A 20,175-nucleotide genomic window follows, 5' to 3' on the forward strand; every position below is an offset into this window, starting at 1 on the left:
TATATAGCGGGTGATGATGATGACACAGTATATATATATATATATATATATATATATATATATATATATATATATATATATATATATATATATATATATATATATATATATATATATATATATATATATATATATATATATATATATATATTATATATATATATATATATATATATATATATATATATATATAAATATATATATATATATATATATATATATATATATCTATATATATATGTGTGTGTGTGTGTTTCGCGTACTCATCAGTATTTTTTTTTTTATTGTAGTTGGGATAATGCTTATGGGTTTTCGTTTGTTGACGATGAATGCAGCGAAAGAAGTGCTTTTCTTATTCCAATTTACAACTAAGTAATCTATTCTCCGTTCCTTATATTTTCTAGTCATTTCTTTTTATTAACATTATGCTCGTCTTTTTGGAGCTTTTCTTATTGCAATCTATAACTAACTATTATATTCTTCGTTCCTTATATTTCCCAGGTATTTCTTTTTATTAACTTGTATGCTTGTCTTTTTTGTGCTTTTCTTATTCCAATCTATAAATAACTCATCTATTCTGCGTTCCTTATTTTTCTATTTATTTATTTTCATTAACTTCTATGCTTGTCTTTTTGGTGCTGTTCTTATTCCAATATATAACTAACTTATCTATTTTTCTTTACTTATATTTTCTAGTTATTTCTTTTCATAAACTTGTATGCTTGTCTTTTTGGTACTTTTCTTTCTCCAATCTATAACTAACTAATCTATTCTTTGTTCCTTTTTTTTCTAGTTATTTCTTTTATTAACTTATATGCTTGTCTTTTTGGTGCTCTTCTTATTCCAATTTATAACTAACTAATCTATTCTTCTTTCCATATTTTTCTATTTACTTCTGTTCATTAACTTCTATGCTCGTCTTTTCAGTACTTTCCTTATTCCAATCTATAACTAACTAATCTATTCCTCGCTCCTTATTTTCGAGGTATTTCTTTTATTAGTTTCTATGCCTGTCTTTTCTAGTGCTTCTCTTATTCCAATCTAGAACAAACTAATCTATTTTTCTTTCCTTATATTTTTCTAGTTATTTCTTTTTATTAACTTCTATGCTTGTCTTTTTGGTGCTTCTCTTATTCCAATCTATAACTAACTAATCTCTTCTTTCCTTATTTTTTCAGATATTTCTTTCTATTAATTCGTATGCTCGTCTTTTGGGTACTTTTCTTATTCCAATCAATAACTAACTAATCTATTTTTTCCTTATATTTTCTAGTTATTTCTTTTCATTAACTTCTATGCTCGTCTTTTTGGGTTCTTTTCTTATTCCAATTTATAACTAACTAATCTATTTCTCGTTCCTTATATTTTCTAGCTATTTCTTTTTATTAACTTCTATGCTTGTCTTTTTTGGTGCTTTTCTTATTCCAATTTATAACTAACTTATCTATTCTTCTTTCCATATTTTTCTATTTACTTCTTTTCATTAACTTCTATGCTCGTCTTTTTAGTACTTATTCCAATTTATAACTAACTTATCTATTCTTCTTTCCATATTTTTTTTATTTACTTCTTTTCATTAACTTCTATGCTCGTCTTTTTAGTACTTTTCTTATTCCAATTTATAACTAACTAATCTATTTTTCTTTCCTTATATTTTCTAGTTATTTCTTTTAATTAACTTCTATGCCTGTCTTTTTGGTTCTTTTCTAATTCCAATCTATAACTAACTAATCTATTCCTCGTCCCACATTTTTCTTCTTATTTCTTTTTATTAACTTCTATGCCTGTCTTTTTGGTACTTTTCTTATTCCAATTTATAACTAACTAATGTATTCTTCGTTCCTTATTTTTCCAGGTATTTCTTTTCATTAACTTGTATGTTTGTCTTTTTGTGCTTTTCTTATTCCAATCTTTAACCAACTAATCTATTCTGCGTTCCTTATTTTTCTTCTTATTTCTTTTTATTAACTTCTATGCCTGTCTTTTTTAGTGCTTTTCTTATTCCAATTTATAACTAACTAATCTATTCTTCTTTCCTTATTTTTCCAGGTATTTCTTTTTATTAACTTCTATGCTCGTCTTTTTTGGTACTTTTCTTATTCCAATCTATAAGTAACTAATCTATTTTTCTTTCCTTATATTTTTCTAGTTATTTCTTTTTATTAACTTGTATGCTTGTCTTTTTTGGTTCTTTTCTTATTCCAATCTATAACTAACTAATCTATTCTTTCCTTATTTTCCCAGGTATTTCTTTTTATTATTTCTATGCTCGTCTTTTTGGGTTCTTTTCTTATTCCAATTTATAACTAACTAATCTATTCCTCGTCCTTTATTTTCTAGTTATTTCTTTTCATTAACTTCTTTGCTTGTCCTTTTTAGTGCTTTTCTTATTTCAATTTATAACTAACTTATCTATTCTTCTTTCCTTATTTTTCTAGTTATTTCTTTTTATTAACTTCTATGCTCGTCTTTTTGGGTACTTTTCTTATTTCAATCTATAACTAACTACTCTATTTTTCTTTCCTTATATTTTTCTAGTTATTTCTTTTTATTAACTTCTATGCTTGTCTTTTTAGTGCTTCTCTTATTCCAATCTATAATTAATTAATCTATTTTCTCCTTATTTTTCAAGATATTTCTTTTTATTAATTCGTATGCTCGTCTTTTGGGTACTTTTCTTGTTCCAATCAATAACTAACTAATGTATTATTTTTTTTATATTTTCTAGTTATTTCTTTTCATTAACTTTTATGCTCGTCTTTTTGTGTTCTTTTCTTATTTCAATTTATAACTAATCTATTCCTTCTTCCTTATATTTTCTAGCTTTTTCTTTATATTAACTTGTATGGCTGTCTTTTTTTGGTGCTTTTCTTATTCCAATTTATAACTAACTAATCTATTCTTCGTTCTTTAATTTTCTAGTTATTTTTTTTTATTAACCTCTATGCTCGTCTTTTTGGTTCTTTTCTTATTCCAAATTATAACTAACTAATATATTCTTTTTTCCATATTTTTCTATTTACTTCTTTTCATTAACTTCTATGCTCGTTTTTTAGTACTTTCCTTATTCCAATCTATAACTAACTAATCTATTCCTCGTTCCTTATTTTTCCAGTTATTTTTTTTATTAACCTTTATGCTCGTCATTTTGGTTCTTTTCTTATTCCAAATTATAACTAACTAATCTATTTTTCTTTCCTTATTTTTCCAGGTATTTCTTTATATTAATTTGTATACTTGTCTTTTTTGGCGCTTTTCTTATTGCAATTTATAACTAACTAAAATATTCTTCTTTCCATATTTTTCTATTTACTTCTTTTCATTAACTTCTATGCTCGTCTTTTTGGTACTTTTCTTTATTCCAGTCTATAACTAACTAATCTATTCTTCTTTCCTTATTTTCCTAGTTATTTCTTTTATTGACCTCTATGCTCGTCTTTTTAGTGCTTTTCTTATTCCAATCAATAACTAACTAATTTATTCTTTCCTTATTTTTCTAGTTATTTCTTCTCATTAACTTCTATGCTCGTCTCCTTGGGTTCTTTTCTTATCCCAATTTATAACTAATTAATCTATTCCTCTTTCCTTATATTTTCTAGCTATTTCTTTTTATTAACTTGTATGCTTGTCTTTTTTATTACTAACTAATCTATTCTTCTTTCCATATTTTTCTATATACTTCTTTTCATTAACTTTTATGCTCGTCTTTTTAATACCTTCCTTATTCTAATCTATAACTAAGTAATCTATCCTGCGTTCCTTTTATTTTCTAGTTATTTATTTTATTAACTTGTACGCTCGTCTTTTTGGTGCTTTTCTTATTCCAAGCTATAACTAACTAATGTATTCTTCGTTCTTTATATTTTTTAGTTATTTCTTTTCATTAACCCCTATGCTTGTCTTTTGGTTGTGTTCTTATTCCAATCTATAACTAACTAATCTATGCTTCGTTCCTTATTTTCCATGTATTTCTTTTCATTAACATCTCTTATTTTTTCAGATATTTCTTTATTAATTCGTATGCTCGTCTTTTGGGTACTTTTCTTATTCCAATCAACAACTAACTAATCTATTCTTTCCTTATATTTTCTAGTTATTTCTTTTCATTAACTTCTGTGCTCGTCTTTTTGGGTTCTTTTCTTATTCCAATTTATAACTAACTAATCTATTTCTCGTTCCTTATATTTTCTAGCTATTTATTTTTATTAACTTGTATGCTTGTCTTTTTTCGTGCTTTTTTTTTTATTCCATTTCATAACTAACTAATCTATTCTTCTTTCCATATTTTTCTATTTACTTCTTTTCATTAACTTTTATGCTCATTTTTTAGTACTTTCATTATTCCAATCTATAACTAACTAATCTATCCATCGTTCCTCATATTTCCAGGTATTTCTTTTTATTAACTTGTATGCTGTCATTTTTGTGCTTTTCTTATTCCAATCTATAACTAACTAATCTATTTTTCGTTCTTTATTTTTCTAGTTATTTCTTTTTATTAACTTGAGTACTCGTCTTTTTGGTACTTTTCTTATTCCAATCTATAACTAACTAATCTATTATTTTCTTATTTTTCCAGGTATTTCTTTTTATTAATTTGTATGCTTTTCTTTTTTGGTTCTTTTCTTATTGTAATTTATAACTAACTAATCTATTCTTTCCTTATTTTTCTATTGACTTTTTTTATAACCTGTATGCTTGTCTTTTTAGTGCTTTTCTTATTCCAATTTATAAGTAACTAATCTATTCTTCGTTCCTTATTTTTTTAGTTATTCATTTTTATTAACTTTTATGCCTGTTTTTTTGGTACTTTTCTTATTCCCATTTATAAATAACTAATCTGTTCTCTTTTCCTTATATTTTCTATTAATTTCTTTTCATTAACTTCTATGCTCTTCTTTTTGGTGCCTTTCTTATTCCAATCTATAACTTACTAATCTATTCTTCGTTCCTTATATTTTTTAGTTATTTGTTTTCATTGACTTGTATGCTTTTCTTTTTTAGTGCTTTTCTTATTGCAATCTATGACTTAGTAATCTATCCTTCGTTCCTTTTATTTTCTAGTTATTTCTTTTATTAACTTGTATGCTTGTCTTTTTGGTGATTTTCTTAATCCAATCCATAACTATCTAATATATTTTTTGCTCCTCATTTTTTCTATTTACTTCTTTTTATTATCTTGTATGCTTGTCGTTTTTGGTTCCTTTATTTATTCCAATCTATAACTAACTATTCTATTCTTTCCTTATTTTTCTATATATATTTCTTTTACTAACCTCTGTGCTCGTTTTTTTTTTTGGTTCTTTTCTTATTCTAAATTTAAACTAACTACTCTATTCTTCGTTCCTTTTTTTTCTTCTTATTTCTTTTCATTAACTTCTATGCTCGTCTTTTTGTTACTTTTCTTATTCCAATTTATAACTAACTAATCTATTTTTCTTTCCTTATATTTTCTAGTTATTTCTTTTAATTAACTTCTATGCTTGTCTTTTTGGTTCTTTTCTTATTGCAATCTATAACTAAGTAATCTATTCCACGTCTGATATTTTTCTTCTTCTTATTTTTTATTAACTTTTATGCCTGTATTTTTTGTACTTTTCTTATTCTAATTTATAACTAACTAATCTATGCTTCGTTAATTATTTTTCCAGGTATTTCTTTTCATTAACTTGTATGCTAGTCTTTTTTGTGCTTTTCTTATTCCAATCTATAATCAACTAATCTACTCTGCGTTCCTTATTTTTCTTCTTATTTCTTTTTATTAACTTCTATGCCTGTTTTTTTTAGTGCTTTTCTTATTCCAATTTATAACTAACTAATCTGTTCTTCTTTCCTTATTTTTTTAGCTATTTCTTTTTATTAACTTCTATGCTCGTCTTTTTTGGTACTTTTCTTATTCCAATCTATAACTTACTAATCTATTTTTCTTTCCTTACATTTTTCTTGTTATTTCTTTTTATTAACTTCTATGCTCGTCTTTTTGGTGCTTCTCTTATTCCAATCTATAACTAATTAATCTATTCTTTACTTATTTTTCCAGATATTTCTTTTTATTAATTCGTATGCTCGTCCTTTGGGTACTTTTCTTATTCCTATCAATAACTAACTAATCTATTCTTTTCTTATATTTTCTAGTTATTTCTTTTCATTAACTTCTGTGCTCGTCTTTTTGTGTTCTTTTCATATTCCAATTTACAACTAATCTTTTCCTTGGTCCTTATATTTTCTAGCGATTTCTTTTTATTAACTTGTATGCCTCTCTTTTTTTGGTGCTTTTCTTATTCTAATTTTTAACTTACTAATCTATTCTTCTTTCCATATTTTTCTATTTATTTATTTTCATTAACTTTTATGCTCGTTTTTTTAGAAATTTTCTTATTCCAATCTATAACTAACTAATCTCTTCTTCGCTCCTTATTTTTCTAACTGTTTTTTTATTAACCTCTATGCTCGTTTTTTTTGTTCTTTTCTTATTCCAAATTATAACTAACTAATCTATTTTTCTTTCCTTATATTTCCAGGTATTTCTTTTATTAAATTATATGCTTGTCTTTTTTGGTGCTTTTCTTACTCCAAATTATAAGTAACTAATCTATTTTTCTTTCCTTATATTTCCAGGTATTATTTTTATTAACTTATATGCTTGTCTTTTTTGGTACTCTTCTTATTTCAATCTATAACTAACTAATCTATTCTTCGTTCCTTATTTTCTTGTTATTTCTTTTCATTAACTTCTAAGCTCGTCTTTTTGGTACATTTCTTATTTTAATCTATAACTAACTAATCTATTCTTCCCTTATTTTTCTAGGTTTTTCTTTTCATTAACTTCTATGCTTGTTTTTTTTTTTTGGTACTTTTCCTATTCCAATTTATAACTAAGTAATCTGTTCTTCGTTCCCTATATTTTCTCGTCATTTCTTTTTATTAACTTGTATGCTTGTCTTTTTTAGTGCTTTTCTTATTCCAATTTAGAGTGGAATAAGAACAGCACCAAAATGACAGGCATAGAAGTTAATGATAAGAAATACCTGGAAAAATAAGGGAAGAATAGATTAGTTAGTTATAAATTGGAATAAGAAAAGCACCAAAAAGACGAGCATAGAAATAATAAAAAGAAATACCTGGAAAAATAAGGAAGGAATAGATCAGATAGTTATAAATTTGAATAAGAAAAGAACCAAAAAAGACAGGCACACAAGTTAATAAAAACATATAAATAGATATATAAGGAGCAAAAAATATATTTGTTATTTATAGAGTGGAATAAGAAAAGTACCAAAAAGACAGGCATAGAAGTTAATAAAAAGAACTACCTGGAAAAATAAATATCGAATAGATTAGTTAGTTATAAACTGGAATAAGAAAAGAACCAAAAAGACAAGCATAGAAGTTAATGAAAAGAAATAACTAGAAAAATATAATGTAGGAAAAATATATTAGTCACTTATAAATTGGAATAGGAAAAGTACCAAAAAACACGAGCATAGAAGTTAATAAAAAGAAATACCTCGAAAATAAGGAACGAAGAATAGATTAGTTAGTTATAACTAAGTAAACTATTCCTCGTTCCTTATTCTTCTAGTTATTTCTTTTTACTAACTTTTATGCTTGTCTTTTTGGTTCTTTTCTTATTCCAATTTATAAATAACTAATCTATTCTTCGTTCCTTATTTTTCTTCTTATTTCTTTTTATTAACTTGTATGCTCGTCTTTTTGGTACTCTTCTTATTTCAATTTATAACAAACTAATCTATTCTTCGTTCCTTATTTTCTAGTTATTTCTTTTCATTAACTTCTATGCTTGTCTTTTTGGTTCTTTTCTTATTCCAGTTTATAACTAACTAATCTATTCTTTTCCATTTTTCTAGTTTTTCATTAACTTCTATGCTTGTCTTTTTGGTACTTTTTCTTATTCCACTCTATAACTAATCTATTTTTTTTTATTAACTAATCTATTCTTCGTTCCTTATTTTTCTTCTTATTTCTTTTTATTAACTTCTATTCTCGTCTTTCTGGTGCTTTTCTTATTCCAATCTATAACTAAAAATATATATTCTTCCCTTATTTTTCAAGGCATTTCTCTTTATTAACTTATATGCTTGTCTTTATTGGTGCCTTTCTTATTCCAATTTGTAACTAACTAATCTATTCTTCGTTCCTTATTTTCTTTTTATTTCTTTTCATTAACTTCTAAGCTCGTCTTTTTGGTACATTTCTTATTTCAATCTATAGCTAACTAATCTATTCTTCCCTTATTTTTCTAGGTTTTTCTTTTCATTAACTTCTATGCCTGTTTTTTTTGGTACTTTTCTAATTCCAATTTATGATTAAGTAATCTATTCTTCGTTCCCTATATTTTCTCGTCATTTATTTTTATTAACTTGTATGCTTGTCTTTTTTAGTGCTTTTTTTAATCCAGTTTAGATTGGAATAAGAAGTGCACCAAAAAGACAGGCATAGAATTTAATGAAAAGAAATACCTGGAAAAATAAGGGAAGAATAGGTTAGTTAGTTATAATTTGGAATAAGAAAAGCACCAAAAAGACGAGCATAGAAATAATAAAAAGAAATACCTGGAAAAATAAGGAAGGAATAGATTAGTTAGTTATAAATTTGAATAAGAAAAGAAAAGTACCAAAAAGACGAAGATACAAGTTAATAAAATAAATACCTCGAAAATAAGGAGTAAAGAATATATTAGTTAGTTATAAATTGGAATAAGAAAAGTACCAAAAAGTCAAGCATAAAAGTTAATGAAAGGAAATAACTAGAAAAATAAGGAACGAAGAATAGATTAGTTAGTTATAGATTTGAATAAGAAAAGTACCAAAAAGGACGAGCATAATGAAAAGAAATACCTGGAAGAATAAGGAGCGAAGGATAGATTAGTTAGTTATAAATTGGAATAAGAAATGCACCAAAAATACGAGCATAAAAATAATCAAAAGTAATACCTGGAAAAATAAGGAAGGAATAGATTGGAAAAGACAAGCATACAATTTAATAAAAAGAAATAACTAGAAAAATAATTAACGAAAAATAGATTTGTTAGTTATAGATTGGAATAAGAACAGCACCAAAAAGACAAACATAGAAGTTAATCAAAAGAAATAACTAGAAAAATTTAAGGAAAGAAAAATAGATTAGTTACTTATAGATTGGAATAAGAAAAGTACCAAAAAAGACGAGCATAGAAGTTAATAAAAACAAATAACTAGAAACATATTAGAAAAGTAAAATAGATTAGTTACTTATAGATTGGAATAAGAAAAGCACATAGAAGTTAATAAAAGAAATATGAAAAATAAGGAAAGAAGAATAGATTAGTTAGATTATAAATTGGATTAAGAAAGCGCTAAAAGCTCGTCTTTTTGGTTCTTTTCTTATTCCAATTTATAACTAACTAATCTATTCTTCGTTCCTTATTATTATTATTATTTCTTTTTATTAACTTCTTTGCTCGTCTTTTTATTGCTTTTCTTATTCCAATCTATAACTAAAAAATCTATTCATTCCTTATTTTTCTAGTTAATTCTTTTCATTAACTTCTATGCCTGTCTTTTTTGGTACTTTTCTTATTCCAATTTATAACTAGCTAATCTATGCGTCGTTCCTTATTTTCTTCTTATTTCTTTTTAACTTGTGTGCTTTTTGGTACTTTTCTTATTCCAATCTATAACTAACTAATCTATTTTTCTTACCATATATTGTCTAGTTATTTCTTTTCATTAACTTCTATGCCTGTCTGTTTGGTACTTTTCTTATTCCAATCTATAACTAACTAATCTATTCCTCGTTCCTTATATTTTCTAGCTATTTATTTTTATTAACTTGTATGCTTGTCTTTTTTGGTGCTTTTATTATTCTAATTTATAACTAACTAATATATTCTTCTTTCCATATTTTTCTGTTTACTTCTTTTCATTAACTTATGCTTGTCTTTTTACTTTCTTTATTCAATCTATAACTAACTAATCTATTCTTCCTTATTTTTCTGTTATTTCTTTTATTCCTCTATGCTCGTCTTTCTTTTATTCAATTTATACCTAACTAATCTATTCTTCGTTCCTTATATTTTCTAGTTATTTCTTTTATTAACTTGCATGCTTTTCTATTTTAGTGCTTTTTTATTCCAATATAGATTGGAATAAGAACAGCACCAAAAAGACAGACATAGAAGTTAATGAAAAGAAATACCTGGAAAAATAAGGGAAGAATAGATTAGTTAGTTATAAATTGGAATAAGAAAAGCACCAAAAAGACGAGCACAGAAATAATACAAAGAAATACCTGGATAAATAAGGAAGGAATAGATTAGTTAGTTATGAATTTGAATAAGAAAAGAACCAAAAAAGACAGGCATACAAGTTAATAAAAACATATAAATAGATATATAAGGAGCAAAAAATAGATTAGTTAGTTACAGATTGGAATAAGAAAAGTATCAAAAAGACAGGCATAAAAGTGAATAAAAAGAAATACCTGGAAAAATAAGTATTGAATAGATTAGTTTGTTATAGATTGGGATAAGAAAAGTACCAAATAGACAAGCATACAAGTTAATAAAAGAAATACCTCGAAAATAAGGATTAAAGAATATATTAGTTAGATATAAATTGGAATAAGAAAAGTACCAAAAAGACAAGCATAGAGGTTAATGAAAGGAAATAACTAGAAAAATAAGGAACGAAGAATAGATTAGTTAGTTATAGATTTGAATAAGAAAAGTACCAAAATGACGAGCATAGAAATTAATAAAAAGAAATACCTGGAAGAATAAGGAACGATGGATAGATTAGTTAGTTATAAATTTAAATAAGAAATGCACCAAAAAGACGAGCATAGAAATAATAAAAAGAAATAGCGGGAAAAGTAAGGAAGGAATAGATTGAAAAAGACAAGCATACAAGTTAATAAAAATAAATAACTAGAAAAATAATTAACGAAAAATAGATTTGTTAGTTATAGATTGGAATAAGAGAAGCGCCAAAAAGACAAGCATAGAAGTTAATAAAAATAAATAACTAGAAAAATATAAGGAAAGAAAAATAGATTAGTTACTTATAGATTGGAATAAGTAAAGTACCAAAAAAGACGAGCATAGAAGTTAATAAAAAGAAATACCTGGAAAAATAAGGAAAGAAGAATAGATTAGTTAGATTATAAACTGGATTAAGAAAAGCGCTAAAAAAGACAACCATACAAGTTAATAAAAGAAATACCTCGAAAATAAGGAACCAAGAAGTTATATTATAATCAATTGAAATTATTTTTCGTTCCTGTTTTTTCCAGTTATTTCTTTTATTATCATCCTTTGTTTTTCACTAATCTTACTTCGTCTTGCCATCCACATTATTCTTATTATTATTTTCTCTTTTCTGACAGTTTTATTTCTTTATATAATTAAAAATCTATTGTCTATTCATTTTTTCAAGGCATTTCCTTTTTTAATTTCTCATGCTCGTCTTTTGGTCTTTTCTATTCCAATTTATAACTAACTAATCTATTCTTTTATTTTCAGCAATTTTCATTAACTTCTATGTCTCATCTTGGTACTTTTCTTATTCCAATTTATAACCAGCTAATCTATGTCGTTCCTTATTTTCTCTTTTCTTTATTCAATCTATAATTAACTAATCTATTTTTCATATATTGTCTAGTTATTTCTTTTCATTAACTTTCATGCCTGTCTTTTGGTATTTTCTTATTCCAGTTTATAACTAACTAATCTATTCCTCGTTCCTTATATTTTCTAGTTATTTATTTTATTAACTTGTATGCTTGTCTTTTTGGTGCTTTTATTATTCCAATTCTATAACTAACTAATATATCTTTTCTTCCATATTTTTCTGTTTCATTTTTCATTAACTTCTAGCTTGTCTTTTGGTACTTTTATTCCAATCTATAACTAATCAATCTATTTTTCGTTCCTTATTTTCTGTTATTTCTTTATTTAACCTGTTTGTCTTTTGGTACTTTTCATTCATTTATACCAATCATCTATTCTTCGTTCCTATATTCTAGTTATTTTTATTAACTCTATGCTTGTCTTTTGGTTCATTTTTCCAATCTATAATCAATAATTCATCCTTCGTTCCTTATTTTTTCTAGTTATTTCTTTTATTAATTTATGTTGTCTTTTTGGTACTTTTCATTCTAATGTATAACTAATCAATCTATTCATTCCTTATTTTTCTAGGTATTTCTTTCATTATCTTCTATTTTAGATGGCTTTTCTTATTTCAATTTAACGATGAATCTATTCTTTCCTTATATTTTAGTTATTTCTTTTCATTAACTTATGCTCGTCTTTGTTCTTGAAATATTCCAAATATAAGGATTCGATTAGTTATATATTTTCTAGCTATTTCTTTTTATAGTTAATAAAATCAAGTTAATAAAAAGAGATGACTAGAAAATATAAGGAACGATGAATAGATTACTTAATTATAAATGGAATTAGAAATGTACAAAAAAAAGGCACAGAAATAATAAAAAGAAATACCCGGAAAAATAAGGAAGGAATAGATTAGTTATAAATTGGAATAAGAAAAGAACCAAAAAAGACAGGCATACAAAATAATAAAAAGAAGTATATAGATAAAAATAAGGAGCAAAAGAGAGATTAATTATTTATAGATTGGAACAAACAAAGAACCAAAAAAGAGAAGCATAAAAGTTAATTAAAGAAATACCTCGAAAATAAGGAACGAAGAATAGATTAGTTACTTATAAATTGGAATAAAAAAAGCACTAAAAAAGACTAGCATACAAGTTAATGAAAAGAAATAACTAGAAAAATAAGGAACGAAGGATAGATTAGTTAGGTATAAATTTGAATAGAAAAGCACTAAAAAAAATCAAGCATACAAGTTAATGAAAAGAAATAACTAAAAAAATAAGGAACGAAGGATAGATTAGTTAGTTATAGATTGGAATAAGAAAAGAGCCAAAAAAGACAAGCATACAAGTTAATAAAAAGAAATAACTAGAAAAATATAAGGAAAGAAAAAATAGATTAGTTACTTATAGATTGTAATAAGAAAAGTACCAAAAACTACGAGCATAGAAGTTAATAAAAAGAAATACCTGGAGAAATAAGGAAAGAAGAATAGATTAGTTAGTTAGGGATTGGAATAAGAGAAGCACCAAAAAGACCAGCATAGAAGTTAATAAAAGAAATAACTAGAAAAATAAGGAAAGAAGAATAGATTAGTTAGTTATAGATTGGAACAAGAACAGCACCAAAAACGACAGGCATAGAAGTTAATAAAAGGAAATAAGTAGAAAAATAAGGTACGAAGAATAGGTCAGTTAGTTATAGACTGCAATAAGAAAAGCACCAAAAAAGACAAACATACAAAATAATAAAAAGAAATAAATAGAAAAAATAAGGAGCAAAAAATAGATTAATTATTTATAGATTGGAATAAGCAAAGAACGAAAAAAGACAAGCATAGAAATTAATAAAAGAAATACCTCGAAAATTCGGAACGAAGAATCGATTAGTCACTTAATAAATTGGAATAGGAAAAGCACAAAAAAGACAAGCATAGAAGTTAATGAAAAGAAATAAACAGAAAAATAAGGAACGAAGAATAGATTAGTTAGTTATAGATTGGAATAAGAAAAGCACCAAAAAGACGAGCATAGAAGTTAATAAAAGAAATAGAAAAATAAGGAAAGAAGAATAAATTAGTTAGTTATAGATTGGAATAGGAACAGCACCAAAAAAGACAGGCATAGAAGTTAATAGAAAGAAAAAAGTACAAAATATGGAAAGAAGAATAGATAAGTTATTTATAAATTGGAATAAGAAAAGCACTAAAAAGACGAGCACAAAGGTTAATAAAAGAAATAGCTAGAAAAATAAAGAACGAAGAATAGTTAGTTAATTAGTTATAGATTGGAATAAGAAAAGTACCAAAAAGACAAGCATACAAGTTGATAAAAAGAAATACCTGGAAAAATAGGAAAGAATAGATTAGTTAGTTATAGATTGGAATAAGAAAAGAACCAAAAAGACAAGCATAGAAGATAATAAAAAGAAATAACTAGAAAAATATAAAAAAAAGAAAAATAGATCACTTAGTTATAGATTGGAATAAGAAAAGTACCAAAAAGACGAGCATAGATGTTAATGAAAAGAAGTAAATATAAAAATAAGTAAAGCACCAAAACGACAAGCATAGAAGTCAATTAAAAGAAATAACTAGAAAATATAAGGAAAGAAAAATAAATTAGTTACTTATAAATTAAAACAAGAAAAGCACTAAAAAAGACGAATACAGAAGTTAATAAAAAGAAGTAAATAGAAAAATATGGAAAGAAGAATAGATTAGTTACTTATGAATTGGAATAAGAAAAGCACCAAAAAAGGAAAGCATAGAAGTTAATTAAAAGAAATAACTAGAAAATATAAGGAAAGAAAATTGATTAGTTAGTTATAAATTGGAATCAGAAAAGCACTAAAAAAGACATCATACAAGTTAATAAAAAGAAATAACTAGAAAAATAAGGAACGAAGAATAGATTAGTTAGTTATAGAGTGGAATAAGAAAAGCACCAAAAAGAGAAGCATAGAAGTTAATAAAAAAAAATAACTAAAAAATATAAGGAAAGAAAAATAGATTAGTTTGTTATAGATTGAAATAAGAAAAGTACCAAAAAGACGAGCATAGAAGTTAATGAAAAGAAATAACTAGAAAATATAAGGAAAGAAAAATAGATTAGTTAGTTATAGATTGAAATAATTAAAGTACCAAAAAGACAAGCATACAAGTTAATAATAAGTTAATAAAAAAATATAAGGAATATAGAATATGAGGAACAAATTACTTAGTTAGACAAAGAAAAAGTACCAAAAAGACAAAAGACGAGCATAGAAGTTAATGAAAAGAAATACCTGGAAAAGTAAGGAAAGAATAGATTAGTTAGTTATAGATTGGAATAAGAAAAGAACAAAAAAGACAAGCATACAAGTTAATAAAATAAATAACTAGAATATAAAACTAACGCAGGATAGATTACTTAGTTATAGATTGGAATAAGGAAGGTACTAAAAAGACGAGCATAGAAGTTAATGAAAATAAGTATATAGAAAAATATGGAAAGAAGAATAGATTAGTTAGTTATAAATTGGAATAGGAAAACCAACAAGAAAGACAAGCATACAAGTTAATAAAAAGAAATAACTAGAAAATATAAGGAAAGAGGAATAGATTAATTAGTTATAAATTGGAATAAGAAAAGAACCCAAAGAGACAAGCATAGAAGTTAATGAGAAGAAATAACTAGAAAAAATAAGGAAAGAATAGATTAGTTAATTATTGATTGGAATAAGAAAAGCACTAAAAAGACGAGCACAGAAAGAAATAACTAGAAAAATAAGGAACGAAGAATATATTAGTTAGTTATAGACTGGAATAAAGAAAACTACCAAAAAGACGAGCATAGAAGTTAACGAAGAGAAGTAAATAGAAAAATATGGAAAGAAGAATAGATTAGTTAATTATAAATTGGAATAAGAAAACACCAAAAAAGACAAGCACACAAGTTAATAAAAAGAAAAACCTGGAAAAATAAGGAAAGAAAAATAGATTAGTTAGTTATAATTTGGAATAAGAAAAGAATCAAAAGGACGAGCAAAGAGGTTAATAAAGAAAATAACTAGAAAAATAAGGAACGAAGAATAGATTAGTTAGTTATAGATTGGATTAAGGAAAGTACTAAAAAACGAGCATAGAAGTTAATGAAAAGAAGTAAACAGAAAAATATGGAAAGAGTAATAGATTATTTAGTTATAAATTGGAATAAGAAAATCACCAAAAAAGAGAGGCATACAAGTTAATAAAAAGAAGTAGCTAGAAAATATAATGAACAAGGAATAGATTAGTTATAAATTGGAATAAAAAAAAAGACGAGCATAGAAGTTAATGAAAAGAAATAACTAGAAAGAAAAGAACAGATTAGTTAGTTATTGATTGGAATAAGAAAAGTACCCAAAGGACGAGCATACGAATTAATAAAAAAAATATCTGGAAAAATAAGGAAAGAATAGATTAGTTAGTTATAAATTGGAATAAGAGAAGCACCAAAAAGACAATCATAGAAGTTAATAAAAAGATATAACTAGAAAAATATAAGGAAAGAAAAATATATTAGTTAGTAATAGATTGGAATAAGAAAAGTACCAAAAAAGATGAACATAGAAGTTAATAAAAAGAAATAACTAGAAAAATAAGGAAAGAAGAATAGATAAGTTAGTTATAAATTGGAATTAGAAAAGCACTTAAAAAGAGAGGCATAGAAGCCAATAAAAGAAATACCTTGAAAATATGGAACGAAGAATAGATTAGTTACTTACAAATTGAAATAAGAAAAGCACTAAAAAAGACAAGAATACAAGTTAATGAAAATAAATAACTAGAAAAATAAGGAACGAAGGATACATTAGTTAGTTAAAGACTGGAATAAGAAAAGAACCAAAAAAGACAATCATTGAAGTTAATGAAAAGAAATAACTAGAAAATATAGAGAAAGAAAAATAGATTAGTTAGTTGTAAATTGAAATAAGAAAAGTACCAAAAAAGACAGGCATGAAAGTTAATGAAAAGAAATAACTTGAAAATAAAGAACGAAGAATAGATTAGTTAGTTATAAATTGGAATAAGAAAAGAACCCTAAAAGATAAGCATAGAAGTTAATGAAAAGAAATAACTAGAAAATATAAGGAAAGGAATAGATTAGTTAGTTATTGATTGGAATAAGAAAAGTGCCCAAAAGACGAGCATACGAATTAATAAAAAGAAATATCTAAAAAAATAAGGAAAGAATATATTACTTAGTTATAGATTGGAATAAGAGAGGCACCAAAAAGATGAGCAAAGAAGTTAATAAAAAAGAAATAACTAGAAAAAAATGTAAGGAAAGAATAATAGATTAGTTAGTTATAAATTGGAATAAGAGAAGCACTAAAAAAGACAGACATAGAAGTTAATAAAAGAAATACCTCGAAAATAAAGCACGAAAAATAGATTAGTTAGTTATAGATTGGAAAGACGGGCATACCTGTTAATAAAAAAAATAACTAGAAAATAAAAGGAACGAAGGATAGATTAGTTAGTTATATATTGGAATAAGGAAAGTACTGAAAAGACGTGCATAGAAGTTAATGAAAAGTAAATAAAAAAAATATGGAAAGAAAAATAGAATAGTTAGTTATAAATTTGAATAAGAGAAGCACCAAAAAGACAAGCATACAAGTTAATAAAAGAAATAACTAGAAAATAAAAGGAACAAAGGATAGATTAGTTAGGTATAGATTGGAATAAGAATAGTACCAAAAAGACAAGCATACAAACTAATGAAAAGAAATAACTAGAAAATATAAGGAAAGAAAAATTGATTAGTTAGTTATATATTGGAATAAGAACAGCACCAAAAAGACAAGCATAGAAGTTAATGAAAAGAAGTAAATAGAAAAATAAGGAACACAGAATAGATTAGTTAGTTATAGATTGGAATAAGAAAAACACAAAAAAGACAAGCATACAAGTTAGTAAAAAGAAATACCTGGAAAATATGAGGAACGAAGAATATATATATATATATATATATATATATATATATATATATATATATATATATATATATATATATATATATATATATATATATATATATATATATATATATATATATATATAGATTTTGTGCTCATATCACGTTTTATCTATAATCTGATCGCACCATAGCGTTCAGGATACTTTGCGGTATGAGATGAAATTATTTATTTCAACCCTGGTTCAAAGACTGCTGAGAAAAGCGATGATAGGTAAACCGTGTTATAAACATTTCGGAGCTGTCTTGTGACTTCAACTCATCACATTTCCTTAATGTTTTATTTTATCGAGTTCAGATAAACATAACTGAGTTGCGCAATTACTGCTGAGTCCAACGGTACCAACTAAAGTGGTCTGTCGTGAATAAGAGACGAGCTATGACGAAGAAAATACAAGTGTGTAGCGTCACGGCGGACATGTGAGTGAGGGAGGCTGCAGCCAATCACAGGAGCCGTAACAAACGCTGCCCAGGCGCCAGATGAACAGGCTCCGTCAACAGACTATAGTATCATCATTTTCATTCTCTGAGAGAGAGAGAGAGAGAGAGAGAGAGAGAGAGAGAGAGAGAGAGAGAGAGAGAGAGAGAGAGAGAGAGAGAGAGAGAGAGAGAGAGAGAGAGAGAGAGATTGTTACACTGGTGGCAGCGGTGGGATACAGAAAAAAACAGAGAGAGAGAGAGAGAGAGAGAGAGAGAGAGAGAGAGAGAGAGAGAGAGAGAGAGAGAGAGAGAGAGAGAGAGAGAGAGAGAGAGAGAGAGAGAGAGAACTTCATTTCCCCTTCAAAAAAAAAAAAGCAACACGTGGAGGTGGAAGTAAATAAATAAAAAAAAATGTTACCTGAAACCTCTACTTCATGTTTACCTGTTTGCTAATTTGTTTTTCCAGGTGAGAAAGTTTACCTGGTCGCCTTGATCGCCTCACCTTGGTAAAACAAAGATAATTTTCTACTGTATCTATTTCTTTTCTCCTCCTTCTCTCTTCCGTTTTCTTTTGTTCCTCCTTTTCTTCTATTTTCCTCTTACTTTTCCTCTTTGTTATCATTCCCTCTTTTCCTTTCTTCTAATGCTTGCTCTTTCTTTTCCAATTCTGTTTCTTCCTCCTCATTTCTTTCTTTTCTTCATCGTATTCCTTATTTTTGCTTCATATCTCTTCTTCAATTTTTTTTCCACCACCACCACCACTACAGTATCACCCCCCCCCCCCCCTCCCTTACAACCACCACCACCACCACCACCACCACCACCCCTACAGTATCACCCCCCCTCCCTTACAACCACCACCACCACCACCACCACCGCCACTCCTATACCACCCTCTCACACCACCCTTACCGTATCCCACCCCTCACCTACAACCACACCACCATCACCACCACCAGCACGTTCCTCTATCAACACCACTACTCAGCACTATCATCACCACCACCACTACTTCACACCATCACCACTTTACCCCCCCCCCCCCTCCCCCTCTCACCTCATTCTGGCGGTAGACTCTCAGTGATCGGAGGAAGAAGAACCTGGGTAGCCCGGCGCTGTTCACCCAGCCGATGATACGGTCGAACGGCGCCTTGAGGGGGGAGTGTCTCTGAACGGACATGGCGATGCTGAAGGGGGCGAAGCACTCCTGAAAAGGGGGGAAGAAGGGGTGAGAAGGGGGGCAAGGAGGACAGGTTTTAGAAGTAGTAGGAATTGGAAAAGAAGGAAGAGGGAGTGAAGGAAAGGTAAAAGAGAAAGGGGGGGAGAGAAGGGACGAGGAAGGGGGTTAAAAGAGGAAGGGAAAGAAAGAGAGGAGAGGGGGAGGGAAAAGCAGAGAAGGAGGACACGATTTAGAAGGAGAAGGAGGAGGAGAAGAAGGAGGGAATGAAGGAAGGGGGGGAAGAAGGGACGAGGAAGGGGGTTAAAAGGGGGAAGGGAAGGAAACAGAGGAAAGGGGGAGGGAGAAGAAGAGAAGAAGGACAGGTTTTAGAAGGAGGAGGAAGTGGAGAAGAAGGAGGGAATGAAGGAAAGGGGGAAGAAGGGACGAGGAAGGGGGTTAAAAGGGGGAAGGGAAGGAAACGGAGGAGAGGGGAGGGAGAATAAAGAGATGGAGGAAAGGATTTAGGAGGAGGAGGAAGGGGAGAAGAAGGAGGGAGTGAAGGAAGGGGGGAAGAAGGGACGAGGAAGGAGAAAATAAAAAAATGGTATGATGAAAAGGAAGAAATAGAACAGAATAAAAGAATGAAAGGAGGAAGAGAAGGAAGAAGAAGAAGAAAAGGAGAAGAAAATTATCCAATAGAAAAGTATAAAAAAAGAGAATTATGAAAAGATAGAACAAAAAATGGAGGAGGAGGAGAAGGCGAAAAAGAAGGAAAAGGATTAAGAAAAAAGGGATGAGGATGATTAAGAGGTGTTGATGATAATGGATAGAGTAAAGGAAATAAAAAAATAATAAAGGAAGAAATGAAAAGTGATAAATGAGAGGTAAATAAATAAAAAAGGAAAGATTATTAAAGGAGAAAAAAACTTTAAAAATATCTCCAACTTTCCCTTTCCAATTTGCACACGATCACC

General features: G+C 27.2%; 1 protein-coding gene across 1 annotated transcript in view; it reads right to left on the reverse strand.

Moving 5' to 3' along the window:
• The window catches only part of LOC126986016 (ionotropic receptor 21a-like), a 55,092-nt gene that overhangs the window by 9,515 nt on the left and 25,402 nt on the right, over positions 1–20,175 (reverse strand). The window contains exon 11 of the mRNA XM_050841702.1: positions 19,100–19,249. Within this exon, the coding sequence (XP_050697659.1) occupies positions 19,100–19,249 (150 nt within the window). The remainder of the gene's footprint in view (positions 1–19,099; positions 19,250–20,175) is intronic.

Source organism: Eriocheir sinensis, chromosome 61, assembly GCF_024679095.1.
Source record: "Eriocheir sinensis breed Jianghai 21 chromosome 61, ASM2467909v1, whole genome shotgun sequence".
Taxonomy (NCBI): Eukaryota; Metazoa; Arthropoda; class Malacostraca; order Decapoda; family Varunidae; genus Eriocheir; species Eriocheir sinensis.